The sequence below is a fragment of the Lonchura striata genome, chromosome 6 (genome assembly GCF_046129695.1).
Source record: "Lonchura striata isolate bLonStr1 chromosome 6, bLonStr1.mat, whole genome shotgun sequence".
NCBI lineage: Eukaryota > Metazoa > Chordata > Aves > Passeriformes > Estrildidae > Lonchura > Lonchura striata.
In genome coordinates, this window is record NC_134608.1 from 37,655,199 (window position 1) to 37,673,601 (window position 18,403).

General features: G+C 46.1%; 1 protein-coding gene across 2 annotated transcripts; it reads right to left on the reverse strand.

Moving 5' to 3' along the window:
- Positions 1-5,269: 5,269 nt before the first annotated feature.
- Positions 5,270-17,028, reverse strand: DLL4 (delta like canonical Notch ligand 4). 2 transcript variants are annotated; one of them, XM_021533450.3, is made up of 11 exons: positions 16,271-17,028; positions 15,869-16,132; positions 15,387-15,444; positions 14,455-14,724; positions 13,707-13,767; positions 13,468-13,598; positions 11,941-12,110; positions 10,591-10,810; positions 9,439-10,147; positions 8,578-8,686; positions 5,270-7,126 (listed from the first exon to the last, which is right to left on the reverse strand). In XM_021533450.3, the coding sequence occupies exons 1-11, from the start codon at positions 16,322-16,324 to the stop codon at positions 7,121-7,123; spliced, it is 2,052 nt and encodes a 683-aa protein (XP_021389125.1). In that variant the 5' UTR covers positions 16,325-17,028; the 3' UTR covers positions 5,270-7,120. The 2 variants fall into 2 exon arrangements, with proteins under 2 accessions (XP_021389125.1, XP_021389124.1); XM_021533449.3 differs by lacking the exon at positions 5,270-7,126 and having other exon boundaries at positions 8,484-8,686.
- Positions 17,029-18,403: the final 1,375 nt, after the last annotated feature.

The window sequence follows — 18,403 nt, forward strand, 5'->3', positions numbered from 1 at the left end:
TTTGAATTATATCTGCAGTTTTGAAGAACTTCAAAAACCTCCTCCTAAGCAACTTCTGACAAGCATAAATACCATTAAAAGTGAGAAAATCAGTGTAATCTTCATGAAAGGAGAGGGTTGGGAGGAAGAAAAGAGCCTCTGTACTATAAGGAGACATGAGAGGACAGGAAACTATTGATGAAGAAATTAACACGAGAACCTGGTGGGCTGAATTGAAAGAGGGGATTAGAACAGGGCCATTTCTTTTTTAATTACCATGCTTTTATCTCATGTGGGTTTTTACCCCCCAGATACATGTTGTTCAAATTGTCTTTTGTTTCTTTGTTGACAATCTTCCAGAGAACAAATGAGTTTATGATCAAGAACAAAATGTTTTGGCAATGCTTCAGCATTTTCTGCCAAAGCAGAAAATGTAAGGCAAATATTAAATAGTGTTAATAGAGAAGTACTTTCAAATTCAAAGTGATTCATATCTGTATCAGGAATTTCAACCCTCCTCACAAACCTCTGTGGGAGCCATGTGCCCCAGTACAGGGATCACCACAGCTCTTGTGTGATGCCAGGAATGGCCAAATCCTGTTCTGACTGGTGAAGGCCTCTCCAGCTATAAACCTAACTCTCAGCAGATCTGTTTGGATGTTAAATACAACTTAGTACAATTTCATTTATAAAAACACACATGGTGTCTCTATGACCTTCTAGGCAGTTAGTTAAAAATATAATCACCAAAACCACTGTGAAGCCAGCAACAAATAAGCCATAAATAATTCAACAAATAAGCTATAAAGTACAGCTAAAAGATGTCATCACCAAACAGCCTCTCCTCAAACTGCATGGTTTCCTCCATTAAACGTCTATTTGCAAAACATTATTATGAGCAAGGTGCTGCTTTTGAACCTTGGGACTCTCCCTGGGGATGACCTACCTGATCTTCATGCTGAGCACCTGGCAGGGTGGGTTGGCTGCAGGGATAGATGGAGTCTGAGCACTGTCTCCAACTTGGTTGGCAAGAGGAAAGACAGAATACTTGCAGAGGAAATGAAGAAGGATTAAGCCCTTCCATGGTGTTTATGTACTATGCTGCTATCTCTGTGAGAGGCAAGTCCATCACTATTCTACAATCTGTGGAAAAGATAAAGTAGTCATGGGATCATTTGTGTGACGCAGGTCACACACCACCCAGGGCTGTGTTATCCCCAGGTGTAGAGCCCTCAGTGTGCCTTAGCTGTAGGTGTCCCCTCTCACGTGTCAGCCAGAAGTGACCCAGTCAGAGGGGAGGATGGGGAGATGGAGACTTGGGCAGCAGGAGTTATTTTCCAGACCATTCCATGCCCTGCACTTTTAAACTTGACCTACTCTTCCCATCCAGGGGAGCACTCCTGCAGGGTGGGGAGCTGTGCAGAGCCCGTCACCACCGAGTTCCTCGGGGACATGTGTGGAGTGCTGCTGGAAGGCAGTAAAGGCCTCTGGGTGGGAATGACTGCTGGGTGAGCTGTGTAATCAGTGCTGCATCTCTTTCCCTTTGTGTCTCCCGAGGGGTTAAAAGCTCGTTGGAGGGGACAACTGATGTATCTGAGAATGGAGCACCTCTGGGAAGCTGATGATCTGTCATCAAGATCTAAAAGGGAGGAAACAAGAGTACATTCCACAAAGTACAAAGGTCTTTGGAATCAAATGCTGAGTGGAACAATTGCATTGGCATCTGAAATTATTGCTGTGTACACAATCAATTACCTGATGGACCAGAGAGTTCCATCCTAACCCTGCAGCATAATAGACCAATGTGTTGCAGAAATATGCCCCAGAACTGTACAGGGGAAGAGGAGCAAGGATGGCAGTGGAAATGCTCAGCAGAGGCAGGAGAAAGAGAAAGGGTAGCTTTATGGTGCTTGGTCACATTGTTTCCCAGAGAAGGTCTGAGAGCAGAGTAGGATGGTTTAGAGCAAATGCAAGAGTGATCAAGGAGAAATCTCACTGTTTTGGGTGTCACTGGCCAACCTGCCAGCTCTGGGAGCTGAACTGGCAAAACTTAAAAATAGATAGCAGGACTTGGGGAGGGAAAGGCACAACGTGGGCAGGGAATCTTGATGGCGAGGGTGTAAAATTGAAGTTTTGAAAACAGTGAAGTGTGGCAGAGGGCCACTGAGTGATGTCAATTCTCCACAACTGGAGTTTGGATTGAGAGCAAAATGTGCTGGGAGTGTCATATTTGCTGCGTAAAACCACTGTGTATTTATGGGTCAGGTATGGGAGATAAGGGAATGACAGGCAAACACAGATACGCAACTGTCGCTTAGGCTGCTGTGGTGAAGATTTGTTAGTGACCATTCCGGCATAAATTATTGCAAGAAAAGACTGAGAAGCAATGAAAATACCTGATACAATTTTACAGAGATAGTTTCGTCTGTTGGACTAGATGGCTGCAATTGCGCAATAATTAATTTACTTTTCCTCGGCAGCTTTTTGAAGGCTGAAAGCTGTTGCTGGTCAAGTCTTGTGCATGTCCTGTATTGACCCTAGCTGCTAGAAGCACCCCTCCCCTACACTAATTTAAGTAAACTCCGTGCCCCGTGCCGTGTCCTGCTGCATGTTGTCTCAGCACCAGTGGGTGCTATAGCTACGGGGATATCCCGGCATCTGTCTCCCTTTGGCAGCCGAGTCGGCAAAGAGGAAAGTGATGCAGGGCTGGAGCCGAACATGAAGCCGCTCAGGGGAAGCACTGCCCGAGGCAGTACCCCTCTCACTCACTCCAGCCCCAAAATTACTTAGTCTGGAGGGCTCTGTGTGGCTGTGGAAAAGTTCTTAACAGGTGCTAATACAAGGGAACATGAAAGTGTTTCTCAGAAGCAGAGTCTGTTCTTAAAATCGTGGTTTTGTCACATGGCTTTCAAGTGAATTTGTGTATTTTAAAACTGAAGTCTTTTAAAACTGAATGCCAAATTTAGCTGCAGTCCTTGTGCCAAATCCATAATCTTACCATAGTTACTGCAAATTATGATGACAGCAATAAATTGTACAGTTTGGTCTGAGAAGTCTATAGGCTTGTCAAGAGCTTGTTAAGAGAAAAGGCACTGCTTATCACAATATTTTGGTCCTGACATGATCTGTGGTCCTCAAGAGGAATCTTTGAAACTGAGGTTGAGGAGTCTTTTCAGCCAGAAGGATCTTAGCTCCTGCTAGTGAATTCACACTCCGTGGCTCAGAGATGTACTCACCTGGGGGGAACCAGGCTGCTGAGCGGTCAGAGCCTCGGTGAGGAAGGTTTTGCCCAAAGATGTGGGTTAAATCCAGGTCTTATTATGTGTTCAGCTAACTTTCTTGTGGTTTCTTTGGCAAGGACTTGGGGATGTGCACACGTGCAGGGATTCACACATGCTTTCCATGTCCCCCTGTGTGGAAGCAGGCACCGCTCCTGTTTTTCCTGTGTAGGATCTGTGATCTATTCCGGTAGCTGCATCGTGCAGTGCTGCCTCCAGTAAATATTCACAGATTTCCTTGTAGGATGATGGTTTTTGTTTTTTTTCCCTCTCTCCTGTGTGGATACACAAAGGCATGTGTTGTACCTGCTTTACCCCATGGGATCTACATAATCAGGTCCACAGGTTTTAATGGATTTCAACTCCTTTCTGTCTGTGGGTACGGTTTCCTGTCATGTTTTGAGCAGGAAGAGCTGAGTCTTTTTTGGTCTAAGCATTCCTGCTTGCTTAGGCATTGGGAAGAGTTCTCTGTCTATTTTCCTGTTTGATTTTTGTGTGTGTTTTGTTTTAAGCAGGACAGAGTGCATGTGTGTATGTAATCCATGTGCTCAATTAAGAGAGGCATCTGTTGGGTTTATTTCACATTGCCGAGGAAGGACTGCAAGCAGGGAGCATCTGCTCAGCTTTTTGTCAATGGCTTGTTTTTCATAATTTGCTCTACAGGGTGAATGTTTGGGGAGGGGGAGGTGGCTTTTTATTTCTGAGTTTCATCTTAAATTTATTTTTTATGGTAGCTGGGGAAATTGGCTGGGATTTGAAAGTTAATTTCACTGTGAAAAGGTCTAAAGTGAGAGAAACAAAACCATCCAAAGTAAACAGTATTTATGTGACCCTAATAATACACTCAGAATGACCCTTATGAATCGTTATTTGCAGTATTTTAATGACAAAGTAAAAATAATTTGTTAGGGTGCTTTTAAAATGTCACTGGGGTTTTTAATTTTTCTCTTTTTTTGAAAAAAATTAGCAAATTTTGCTTAGATTTTATTTCGGGGAAAGATAGGAAAGGCATCCAATATTCAGATGAATTTTTGGCACTTTGTCAACAAGAAGAAGAACCCCTGATTTTAAAATAGAGCAGCAGTAGTTTCCTGTTCTTATAGTTTTGCTTTTGTGCACTCAGACACTCAGATCTTGGCTCTATTGCACCTAGCTGATTTAGTGAGAGACTTAATTGCCTGTAAATGTATGTGCTTCAAAGGCTACTAAACCTGCTGGGAGTGTTTATACAAGTGTGCTTTTTACACTTTTTTTTTTTTTTTTTTTTTTTTTTTTTTTTTTTTTTTTGTAGAAACGTCCTCCAAAAGGGCTGTAGAGGATAATGACTTTGTGATGCCCCGGGAGGACACAGCTGCTGATGTAGTGTAGGGAACTCAGGAGGAGAAAGCCTGAAACTCCCCCTAATCCCACAAGTGAAAGACAAATCTTACCCCTTGCAATCAAACAAACAAGGATACAACCTTACATGTGTAGGTGTAGATGCTGTGCCAGAGTAACCTGTGGACTAGATTTGGATCTTATTAAAAGTGTTTAAAGAAATAGGCTTAAAAGAGATGGTAAGAGTTTTGTTCTGGAAGTGAACCCCAAGACAACGTATTTATTAAGCCACTTTGAAATGGTATTAAATCTGCATCTTTTGTGTCATAAGCTGTCAGGGGAGAGGAAGAGTGAAGCATTAATAAAAATAGCTTTTGTGACAGTTCAATCCCACACCATAGCAGGAGAATGTGTGTATATATATGTGTGTGTGTATATATGTAATTTAAATATTATTTATCACAATATAAATATGTATAACATTTCAAAATGTCAGATGAATGCCACTCAGCTGAACAACTTTGTTGACATGTGTTAACACTGTAACTTTTTAAAATAAAAAGCAGCTGACATCAGTTGGTGTGCAAAATGTAAATGTAGGACTGCAGGGACCAGGCAGATGAGGTTATTTCTGGGGGGCTTCACTAACTTTGGCTGTCACAGAATAATGTGTAAAAGGACAAACCACAACAAACTTTCTAGTAGCAGGAAAGTATTTTCATTGCTTGAAAAAAAAAATAAAATTCAAACTTTGTCATCACATTAAAAACATTACATGAGAAGTAATAAACATATTTACACTTCTGTTTTGATTATAAATATACATTATATACAAAATAATGTTATAAAACGTAGAAAGTTCAGTGCTTCTGATTTTTTTTTAAATTACTGAAATACTAGTCTTCAAAATAAACTACAAACAGACAAACTAAAACCCATATTATTGATTTCTGAAGGTCATCTTCAAAATGGTCCTACGTGGTCAGAGCAGAAGGTCAGTAGTGGACGATATGAAGGGGTCTTGTCTGCACAATCCAAGGGAGTAGATGGGCTAGTCCAACAGGCTTTACAAGGGCAGGAATATCGCTGTCAGAGAGATAGCACAGTCCAGGTTTCCTCTAAGAGATCTTGTTTCTCCCTCCTCATTCTGCCCCATGCCCTGGTCTCATTCATGGGTGTCACGGCACTTTCCACTGGGGTGTCCGGTATTATTGCTGTAAATATGGATAGAAGAAAGGAGCTTCTGCCTGCCTCTGGTTTCCAGGGACAGACACAGCATATTTTCCATGTAGCAGTGGGTGGGTATGAAAGAAACAGGATGAGCCTAAAACCTTTTAACTTCAATTTCCACCCGTCCAGGCAGAGGGCATCTCAGTGGGTGCTTCACTACTGGGCATTTAGAACCGGGATGAAGGACAAGAGTTGGAATTTTGCAACCAGATGGAGAAATGGCAGGGGAGTAAGTGGGTTGTGTCACATTGCTCCTCCTTCTTCAGAAAGTAACAGCTGCAATTTTGAGACTATTTGCAGTAAAAGGTGGCACCTAATTCAGAAACACTACATAAACCCCCAAATTTGTATCAAAATAAGGCAGGGGGAAGAGAATGAGGAAGGAGAAGAAAGTAAGTAATGTCTATTCACAATCACTGGTAGTGCAAAGGGCATGAAAACAGCTGAGACAGCTCAGCACATAAAAGTTCTAGGAGCTGATTGATTTAAAACGCATCTGTAAGGCCTTATATAGAGCTGGGATCCCCTCCTCCCTATCAATGGGGACAGGGCAGTACACATTCCTTATCACAACTTCCAGAAAAATCATGTTCCACATTGTGGCTTGAGTCAATCAGTTCTCCAAAGCATCACCAAATGAGTTGACATGTAAATTCAGTTTTCTTCTTTCCTCCTCCTCTCACCCCTTACACAGTCTCCAGTATATGCAGCAGGAGAGAAGGGATGCAAATGGATGTTTAGCAGAAGTATCAACCACCTCTGCCCAGTATTGTTCAGGTAACTGCAAAAAGAGCAGTCAGGTTTCTGTTTGGGCTTGTTAGATATTTTTGACACATTATAGGCACTTTTAAACCCAGATAAAATTGAGACCTCATTTATACTGTATCCATTATCTGCATAGCAATGTGTCTTGCTTCACACCTTCCATGGCAACATCTGTGAAAGTTATGTGCCTCCTTAACTACCAGCACCCCCCATAACCAGAGTTCTGGAAAGCAAGGGGTCTGTCCATGAGGAACTGGCCTCGGCATCTTTTAAAACACCAACATCTCTTCCCTCTGCCTCCCCTTTTCAATAGCAAATTAGATTTCTAGTATCAAACTTCAAACAAGGGCAGTAAGAACAAAAAGGTGTATTGCATCTTTCAGTAAATTCACAGTCTGTCCAGTTCACTCAGTTCCATCCTCCGCCTGAGAGCAGCAAGTTGCATGTAATTAAAAACAGTCCAATCCAGTTCTGAATTGTAAACAATGCAGCAGGAACGTCCATCTACTGGCATCATCAAATCTGAGGTGCAAATGGTCTGATCTTCAGTCTTATACCTGTAAGGATATAAAATAACACCAGGAATGAGAAGGAATAACAGCATACAGAGTAGTGCAGAACTAACAAACTATAATTCAGCTATGTCAAACCAAAGCAATTTAAGCCAAACACTACTGCAGTTTAACTCTCATTGCTTAATGTTTTCAGTTGGGTCCAGAGACAAAAAATCACCAGCAAAAATACAATAGTCATGTGTGTGATGAGAGGCTCCTCTACCTGGCCTGAGGGGAGAATGCTTACAAACTTGGATGCTTAACACTAGGGATCTGTAAAAAAGTACATGGTATAGTTAGATAGCTTGTGTTTAGAAGCATTAAGCCTGAATGGTGTGCAGAGATATTCTGAAAATAAAAGCATTTTTGGAGATGCCTGATGTAAATTTGGGAGCCTAGCTTTGGTCAGCAAAATCTCTGAAGACACAGTATTTAGATCACTTAATGGGAATGAAGCGTCTAGCTGTCATTTGTATCTGTCACTTAGTCTTAAACTTTTAATATTGTTGGTTGACTTGTGTTCCAGCTTGCTTTCAAGGGGAAATCTGATATCCACCTTGGAAAGGGAGACTGAATCCTGCAGATCCGACTTCACAGATCACTGGTGTATGGCACAGCAAGCTTCTCTTTCCTACAGGCTGAAATTAGTCCTAAAGATGACTAGACCGAAGAAGGCAGGTATTGGTTAAAGTCAAATTGCCTTTAACTTCCACTGAGACATTTTCCAAAAGGCTGGTAGTTCTTCAGGAACTATTTGGTTCCTCAGTATCTGCTTTTCAAAGTCTTTAAAGTTCAGTGTTAGACCTTTTTTTGTGTATCCAACTTTTCAATATAATGTAAAAATTGAGAGGTTTTTATTAGTAACAGCATTAACTTCTGCTAGAGAAGATTTAGCTGCTAATTTTATCAGCATTAATTTCTGCTAGAAAGTATTTAGCTGGAGCTTAAATGCTAAGAGGTTGAAATTACCTTATAACAGACTTCCTAAATGGCTGTTATACCTATCCACTAACACATCCTGCTACCTTCCATCTTCAGCTAGAAATCTATAGCTTTGCCTGTTTTCACAGAACAAAGATTATCCATTGTAGTCACAGGAAAAAACATGGCTTTACATCAATGGGCCTAAGAATGATTATTATTTGCATTTTTTCCTGACCACCTATTTAAGAGGAAATAATCCTACAATGTGCTGATTTTTATGGGCTGATGTTCTGTGTTTTCATCTACCACTGATTTATCTATGCCCAAAACCTCTGGTTTAATGAAGTCAGAGTGGCTTATTTTTTTATTTTTCCCACTGTATGTTCTGTGTGGGTTGCAGAAGAGAAGAGGAAAATATTGGAAGCATCATGATCCCTGGAAATAAAAGAACCTTCTCAGATACAATACTAAAGGATAATTTAGCCTTTTACCTTGTGAATTTATGCCTGTCCACCTCTGTACTTCCTTACCTCTGTGGCTATGATGCACTCATTCCTTTCTTCTGTTATCACAAAGACAGACTGGTACATTGAATCCCTCGGAGAGCATATAGTTGATATTCTGCATTCTGGCTTTTCACTAAGACAGGGCAGAGAAAAAAGAACATTAGCTGATTACTGACAAGCCTGACCCTCAAAATCTACCATGAATATGGAGCGCTGGAACAAGATAGCCATGAAAGTGTGGAAGGGAAGTGCATGGGATCAAGTTTCACACATTCCATGTCTGTTGGGATATTGTGCTAGAGAAGTGGAAATAAGGAACAGTGAGAGCTGTTCTTCCTATGCTCCTGCCATGTCCAACCTAACAGCGGGTTCCTCAGAGCACTCGGTGTAACAACCACACACAGATCCCAGACAAGACCTTCAGTACATGAATCAGAGACTGATAAGCCACTGAACACCTGCACTTTTCTCCTTTGGAAAAAGAGTAGTTGTTTGCACTCCATCATTCTTCTCAGTAAGCAGATCATCTTGCCTTCTTACAAAGAGAAATACTTATGTTTAACCACTATATGCCCTTACTGTTGTTTCTCCAAGATCTACTGACAAAGGAAAGATACTTCTTACTTTCACCACTGGCCTAGCCACTCCAGGTTCCTTAGTATCCATACTAACACCCTCCACAAACACTCAAATTAATTGACTTAGCTAAGGATAGCACTTGGCTGTGACACATGTACTCCAATATGAAGATTCCTGGCTTTGATCTCGTTTGTTTTGTATATTGTCTGCTTGAGGCTTCTTTTTCCCTCATATGCACACCTGCTTCTAGACTGATATGAAGATGAGTGGCTTTAAGAAAGAATGTAATAAAAACTGCATTCTCACCTGTGTAGTCGGAGGGGAGACTTCTCTCCTAAACACTTTTCACTTTTGTAATATTTATCTTCCGCCGTCCCTCTACTTGTCAGGTCTTTTACCAGATTGTAGTCCAGTTTATGGTTCTTGGGTTTGTAGTTTGATTTCTCCAGCCCACAGTCCACTTCAAGGTCTTTATTTTTATTGGTGTTTTTCAGCTGGGAAGCTGGAATGAGATTGTCCTTCTGGAAGTCAGACAGGTTGTTCATTGTCTCCAACTCCTGCTCTGGGTGCATCCTCATCTGCCTGATGACCATTGCTATCATGCAGAACAGTATGAGCAAAGCCACCAGCCCCACCCCCATGGATATAGCAATCCAGGGAACTGGTTTAGGAGGAAGTGTAACGGGCACTGAATAAACTGGCAATTCACAGCGGTTGCCCATGAAGCCAGAAGGACAGTAGCAAACAAAGTTGGCACTGTAAAGTCCACTGTAGCATGTGCCTCCATTCTCACATGGCCCAGAAGCACATTCATCTCTGGTTTTGATGTCACAGTTCCTGCCACTGTAGCCTGGCATGCATGTGCAGGTGTAATCGTTGATTAGATCATGACAAGTTCCCCCATTGGAACATGGGTTTCTGGCACAATCGTTGATGTTTATCTCACATTTCTGACCAGAGAAGCCAGCCCGACAGCGGCACACACGAATCTGCCCAAGGTAAAAGCAACTACCATCTGAGGGGGAAAAAAGTAAAGTAAAAATTAGTTTGCAATGCACTTCACTCAGAAATCTAAACCCTTCTCCAAGTCAGCATGTTATACTACCTCAAGGAGAGAGAGAGGTTATTTTACAAAACAACCGCACATCTAGAAGTTCATTCTACTTTACCTAATTGTATCATCGTGCCTTAAAATTATGCCCCTTCTAAATATGTAATAGAGTTAATTTAATTCAATTCTGCCATCTTCCCCACCACGTGATAAACCTTATGCATTGTTTTGTTGCATAGAAAATGACAGTGGAAGTCCCGCCCCAGAAAGAGACTAAAATTAGGGTGGATGTGGAATACAGCGGGGGAGAGACTAATGTTCTAGAGGTCAGATTGGATTTCTATCACTTCTGCACTGAAAAGCACAAATGAGTCAGGGTCATGAGATTTTTTTATAAAAAGACTCACCATTTGCACACGGGTTGCTTGTGCACCTGTCTACTTTTTTTTCACAGTTTGACCCTGTGAAGCCGAAAGGGCAAACACAAGTGTAGCTGGCCCCTTGCTCCTTTTCCAAGCACGTGCCACCGTTGAAGCACGGAGAATCTATACATGTCAGAGCGCTGTGCTCACAGTGAGTGCCATAGTAGCCAGGGGGGCACAGGCAGTGATAACCGTTCTCCATATCCTGCAAAACACAACATTAGGCCACTGTTATTTCATGGAAACAAATGATGGCTCCCTCCACACTTAGCAGCAGGGTCGGCAGCAAGCGCTGTTCAGGCCCCTCTCATGCACAGCCTGATGTGGCAAAAGCAACATCAGGAGAGTAAACAACTGCAGGTTGGACTGTGAGGGACAGAGGTGTGGATCAGCCCTGCTCAGCACACAGGAGTAATCGTGCCACTACACACACAGAGCAGATGCGGTTGTAGGCAGCACACAGGCAGCTACACAAAAACATTGCTAACACCACTACTGTCTAATGGCATCCAGAGGTCTTCCCAGATGTCTTCCCAGAGCAGAGTGGTATGTGTTGACCTCACAGCTGTGATCAGGCCATTTATTCTCAGTGTGAGAGCCCTTTTTATTTTACAAGGGTTTAAGTTGCTTTAGCTTGCTTAAGTTCCAACACTTAAATAATAACAAACTGTTTCTTCTTTCCAAGTACTGTATGTCCAAGGCCTTCGGAGAAGGGAGGTAGGGTCTTGTGCTTTAATCTAAAAATTGCATTGGCTTTAATCTAAACACGCATCAGATTACATTTGATATCTATAATCAATCAGCCTTTACCGATCATTGGTAAGAATCCATCATTAACTGGATCCAAAAGCAGGCTGAAACACTATACTAAACTGTGAGAATCCAGAAGTGTGGAATTCTGTTTTACAGAAAGTTTCAGCTGCTTGCTCCCATATTATTTGACACTATCTTTTCACTTTCTATAGCAGAAAGCAAAATTTTCTTTTATTTGCTATTAAAATGCAGACTTAGTGCATTTTTGTAAGAACAGTGGTTTGAGAAGCTTATTTTTAACAGATCTGCTCCCTCATCAACCCTGGATCTTGCCAAGTTCTCCTAATGGCTGCCACAGAAACCCAAGGATCAGTTGACTAGTTCTAATCGAGATGATACATCTCCTCCTGTAACAGACTTCCTCCCCTGACACCTCTCGGAGAGGGTTCAGCATGATGGTTGTGAGCGTCAGCAATGAACCTGCGTCCTATCAAATTCCCATTATGTTGTTACAGAACCATTTCTGAAAAGGTACACCAGGGCTTGCTTCACACAAAGGCTTTACATTTAAAATGCCCCTACCGTGCAACTGCCGCCATTCCTGCAGGGATTGCTGTCGCACTCGCTGATCTCGTGTTCGCAGTCCACGCCGGTGAAGCCGGGTTTGCACGCACACGTGTAGCTGCCCTGGCCAGTGTTCATGCAAGTTGCTCCATTTTTGCATGGCCTGTGGTGAGTGCAGTAGTTCAGATCTGCAAAGACACCAGGAGTTAGGAGAACACCTTTGACAGCTGGGAAAAGATATACATACAAAAAGGCTGTAATCAAGAAAAAAGACAGAATTTCCAACGAAGCATTTCATTTTGGTATCAATGGGAATATTGCAGATTGCTATCCAGGTTATTATCAGTCATAATCAGATTATCATCAATCACTTGAGCTCTGAATTTTGAGAAAGCTGGCAAAAATATAACTCTCTCAGCGTTTTAGTACATTCTCTCCTTTTTGTGGACACAAAACTGTTAGCTGCAATGGGATTTAGGTACCAAACTGGAAAATGTACTTCTTAAGCATGTGTTCTCTGAAACACACCCCACAGCACTATGGACACTTCATGTACAGCATGTTACACACGTGCTCTGAGGCACATTCTGGAAAGGTAGTGAGGAAAAACAAAAGATGTTTTGGCTTTGAGATTTAAACAAACACTAGAAATCTTTTATTGTTTATTTGCTCTCTTGTTATGGATGTTAGTAGATTAAACTGTCAAATGCCCTGCCAAGCTTGACAGTTTTATTTTTTTTTTCCTTTAAATTTGACACAGAGGTTAAGCATAAGTTCATAGGACGTAAGTAAGAAAAGCTTTATTATCTCTATAAATACTACAGAGTAATTTGAATGCAATTTATGCAAGTTAATAGATAACTATAAGCAGAAACAAAAAAAATCTGCAACTTTACTTTTCCTGCTTAATTCAGCTTCACCATCTTAATCCTATAACTGCCCTGGAAACACTTAGCCTGCTTTGAGCACTTAATGATCTCAGTGCCAGCAGTGCATATATGGCCTTGAGGACATGACTGCTCAGCTGGCTACGGTTCAGTGATTCAGTGGGTTGAATAGGTGGAAGTGGTCTGGTGTACCTTAAAATGGAACCTGTACTTTTCATTCTTGCTTACATGATTTTTCTCTCATGCTCCAGACTTATCACATGAGTTAACTTCCTTCTATGCAAAATAAGGAAGGCCCAAATGATGGTGTTTACTGCTGCAGGAATTATTTAGTAAACTCTTATACTTATATAAGGAATAAGTTAAACTTTGCTTGAGCAGGCAGAAAACTTGTCTGTTCAACACTCATCCAGATTGTTACGTCTTTCTCCAAGAGAAACTTCTTTTGCAAGAGAAAAATTGCAGCTACCAAAAAGGTTTCCTTGTTTTCAGACAAAATTACTACAACAACTGGTATGTAAGGCTGCAGCGCTACAAACTGATGTCTGTGAAGATGTACCTTGGGGAAATTTAATTCCAGATCCAGCGGGTCAGATTCCTTAGTGTAGTACTAAGGAGTACCCAACCTAGAGATGTAAGTGCAAGCTTCAGAACTAACCTTGATCACAGAAGAGGCCACCCCATCCTTCATCACATATGCACTGCCATTGTGTTTTACAAGTCCCGTGGCGGCAGCCTATATGGGGAATGCATTCATCACAGTAGCGGCCTTGCCAACCAGGACGGCAGCTAAAAGAAAAGTCCAATTAAAACATTAATGACATGGAGAAGAGCTTAAGTTTCTGTTACAAGGTGACATTTTAACTGATGTTCAGACTGCAATTGCCATCTACTCACATGCATTCGCCAGGCTTGTTGCAATATCCATTCTGTTCGGTACATCCAGCCAGACAGATGGCTGTGAAGAGAACATAAAAAAGCATAAATGTTTAGGTAAATACACATGGCAGCACAGAATACACTTTTGTAGGATAAAAAGCTTTCTAAAACTACATTTTTTACACTTTCAAAGCTTTGTTTTAAAACTTCTTGGTACAGGGAGTTCTGGAACAGGAAGAAGTGAACAGGGAGAGCCAACACTTGACAAGTTGTCCTTTAGTTTTTCTGTTTATGCAACAAACATGAACTCTTGCAACTCTCGCTAGAAAAGCAGCAAGAGAAAGCGGCTTTGGCTTGTGCTAACGAAAGGTTGAAAAACCCCAGTGACACCCTGAGCTCAGAGTAAATGTTCCCATTACTACACTGCGACACCCGTCTCACGTCCTTTGGCTTCAGGAATGGTTGGTGGCAGACTTTGTGCGAGCAAGCTGCTACCCTTTTACCTTGCAACAGCTACTGCTATTCAGGGCTATCAGCCAAGGTCCCTTCCTGCCAGCTCGCTCTTTGCTGCTAAGGCTCGCAGAGGTGCAGCACAGCGCTGGGTGGCTGCAGCCAAAGGGGGCAAAGTCCTCAGCGCGCAACTTTGCCTCTCCAGTCAGGGAGCGGAGAGGTCGGCACGGAAACACGGCCCGGGCCACGGGAGGCCTCGGCGAGCCCTAGAGCCGCGGCCGCCCCGCCTAGCCCGCCGGCTGCCCGCGGCACTCACGGTCGGTGCAGTACTCGCCGGCCCAGCCGGGCAGGCAGGCCAGGCTCCCGTCCGCCGCGCACACGTAGTGCCCGAAGCGGTCGTCGCGGCGCTTGCAGAGGCGGGAGCAGCTCTCGCCGTAGTAGTTCTCGCTGCAGACCACGCGGTAGGAGTAGCGCAGCTTGGTCAGCGGCCCCTGATGCACGTCCTGCAACCAGTCCTCGCCCACGGACAGCGACCGCTGGATCGACATCTGGCTGATGAGCCACTCCTGCGGGGGTGGCCGGGAGCCTGCGGGACAGCGGCGCGGGTCAGCGGCTCCGAGCCCTCCGGGCCAGCGGAGCGGGACACCCCGCTCGCACATGTACACGCGTACGTACACACACACACACACACACACACACACACACGTACACATATACACATATATACGTATACACAGGCACGCGCGTGGATGTCGATGTATGCAAGGGCACAAAAAGGTGGCCACCGGGGTGTGCGAACCCGGGCCAAAGGGACGCGCTCAGCCGAGGGGCCTGTGAAAGGAGGGCTGCTGTGAAATATCCTTTTCCTCTCCTCTCAGAAAAACATCCCAAAGCCATTATTCCTTTCCAAAGGGCGGAATTCGAGCAAGGTGTAAAATACAGGAAAAGGCGGACGGGGCTTGCTGGCAGGCTCCCGGCTTTCTCACCGCAGCCCGACTCGCTTTCCCACGCCAAAAATAAACCGGAGGAAACGCAATTGTGTTGGAGATTAGGCCGGGGCAGAATCAAAGCGGCCCCTGATGGATATCATTGGGGGACCGGCTCCTGATGGTGGGATAAAGCCGGCCCTGGAGTTATGGCATAAACAGCTGAGCCGGGGGGGCGCTGGGGGCGGGGGGACGCGCGGGACGGGCCCGAGCCGCTCCCGCCGCGCGGGCGCCCCCTGCCGGCGGCGCGCGCAGCATTCACCTTCCGGCAGGTAGTTGTCGGGCGCGTGCCAGGCCTGGATGATCAGGGAGAAGGTTCCCTGCGGAGAGAAAGCGGCGTCAGCGCGCACCCACCGCGCACAGCCGCGCCCCGCCGCACACCGGCCCTGCCCTGCCCGGCCCTGCCCTGCCCGGCCCCGCCGGGCCCCGCTTTTGCGCTCTCTCCCCGCGGCTACCCGCTTCCCTCCTTCCCTCCCTTCCTACAGACCATGGATACACATCCCTACCTCTAACCCCACCAGCCCCTTGCTTTATTTCTCTTAATAACATTAGTTATCCCAAGTGCTTCTAATCTGGATAAGCTTTTTCATTGCGCTCTTTTTTTTTTTCTTAAGGAAGTTCTGGAAATAAATCTTAAAGCAAAAGTAGTTTGTTTACATTACAGGTTATCAGCCCGCCGCGGTTAGCCTGCTCTTGCCACCCTCCTGCCCCACCGTCAAAATCGGGTTTAAAGTAGAATCTCACCGGCCACGTGAAGTTAAAGGGCAGCTTAATGGGGCTGTCAAATCTCTCTGTATCCTTGATGCTGAAGGAGTTTATTCCCAGAACCGGGGTGATGATGCTGCCAAAAGTGCAGGAGCCCGGGGAAACCACTGTCTGAAAATGCTTCAAACAAACGCGAAAGAAGGTCCTGCAGTGGGGGAAGCAGGGCTTCCCGCTGGCCAGAGACGCGTGGCTATTCACGAATTCGTGTAGCTCCAGCTGGAAGACGCCGGAGCCGGACACCCTCTGCACAAAGGGGAGACACACAAAATAGCCAAATCAGACCTTACCCGGCTTTGCCATGCAAACTTGCTTCCATTACCCACTTTACATTTCGCGAACCCTTTTTTTTTTTTTTTTTTTTTTTTTTGCGTATGTGATTACCTGCTGCAAAATCGTTAACAGAAACGTCAAGCCAAAGATGCGCAAGGCTGTCATCCTTGTGTTATTCGAGCTTCCAGCTCTTAGTGGGTTTAGTTTTCCTTCTGTATTCCTCAAATGGACCAAGCGAGCGCTTCTCGGTCGAGGGAGAAAAGAGAGGCGTCACGGCGATTCTCTGGGAGCAACCTGCTCTTCCAAATACTCCCCGAGCACCAGCAGAAATCGGAAGGTAAAATCCAGGTGTCGATCCGTCCCCTTCTGGGAATTAATCCTGCAGCCAGCCACCGACCTCTGATCGCTGTCGTCGCCTTTATAAACTCCAAAGCCGGGTGGGTTTGGTGAGAGACGCGGAGGGGAGTGCTTAGTGTGGAACCGCTCCTCCTTTAACCGGTGCTAACAGCGCTCAGTAAATGGAAAACTTGCTTCGCTTCGAGCTGTTTATATAGTTGCCTCGCATCCTCACAAGCTCATTATGTAAACTGTCAGTCAGACTCACGGGCGATCCCTCCCCTTTTCCATCTTTCCTTTCTGGAAAAAAGAACCAAATGTTGCGGAGAGCCCTCATATCCCGAATTAATACCCTGCTGCCGCCGCCGCCGCCGCTGCTGCCGCGCTGCCCGCCGAGGAGCCGAGCTGATTACGAACGAGCCGAGCATCTGTTGAGATATTTACGGCGCTCACATTGGGAGAGAGAGTTCCCTCGAAAATCAGACGCCTCTCCACAGGGCAGCTTTCTACGGCGGCCGAACAATAGAGGATGAAATGTTTCAAAAATACGCTTGTTAGTTAGTTCGTTTGCTGGTTCCCCGTTGCCCTCCACCCCACAGCTCCACGCGTGTCCCCTTCCCCGGCGAGTCCCGGGCGGCGGGACGGGGCGACGCGGTGCCCTGCAGCCGCGGCCGGCCAGGAGCTGCCCTGCCCGGCGGGGGCTGGCCCCGACTAGAAACCAAAAGTAAAACGGTGTTTGCCCGGCAGGCGGGCACCCGAGGCGGCTCCCGGGGCGCAGCGCCCGGCTCTGGGGCGCCCGTGCCGCAGGCGCGGCCCCATTCCTGACCCGGCTGACGGAGCCCACCGAGGAAGGGGTGGATGATGGCAGGGGAGGCGGGCACGGCGGGGATCGACGGGCGCTCGGTCGCCCTTCCGAATTCGGTGGCGAACGAGCGCTCCTGCGAGGTGGCCGGGGTCGACGGCAGGGATGGAGCTGGGTTTTCCCCGAGCTGCTCAGGGGAAACATGGGCAAGGGGAACACTCGGGCGCCTGCAGGCAAGCGGGGCGGGAGCGGGGCCGCGGGCCGCGTCTGGCCGCCTGGCCGCGGCCGGGTTGCGGTCTGGCGTGTGCCATAAAGCCCTTGGCCTGATTGCAGCGTGCACTTATTGTTGGGTCGCGTGTCCCTCATTAAAGCCAAGCACAGAGAAGGCCTTTCATGTGGCTTTTTATTTCAGCTTGTTAAATGGATGGGAGGCCGGAGTGGGGGAGGGAAGGAGGGAGGGAGAGATAAACCCTCAGCTGTATGGTAATGAGGTCTTGCCACCTTTCTGCCAGCGCCGGGCGCGCCAGGCTGCGTGGGTCACCTGGGGAGCAACGCGAGGCGCAGAGAGCTGCCGGTCCCCTTCCGCCCCTCTGCTCTCCCAAAGGGTCTGTTCTCGTGGCGTTACTTCCCCACTCCGAGTTCTTTGTGGGGGGATAAGGAAAATCGGGGGTCTGGATCGTTTGGGGGTGAGGCAAGATGGGGAGGGCACACTCCAGTCAGTCCTCCCAGGCCGTCGCGCTCCCTGGTACGTTTAAAGCGGCTGCTCTCCCCGGAGACCGGCTTTGGCCCAGGGTGTGGTCAGGGCCCAAACGCCCGAGGTGTCACCGGGAGGGCCGGGGGAGGGAGGTGGGGAACACGACACGGCTTCGCAGAGAAAGCGTGGGGGAAAGCCACGGGCACCGCCGCCGCGGATTGGTTTGGGCAGAGGAGCGGGCTAGAAATCGGGGTCGCCACCAAAAGAGGATTAAAACTTCTCCTGGTCCCCAGTGCGCCTGTGAAAGGCGAAGCCGGGAGGCACAGGCTCTGGCAATGCTGAGGGACTGCATCCGAGGCCGGGCATCCTTGGCTTGGCTCCGTCCCGGGTAGCCTGGCTATCGCCTTGGGTA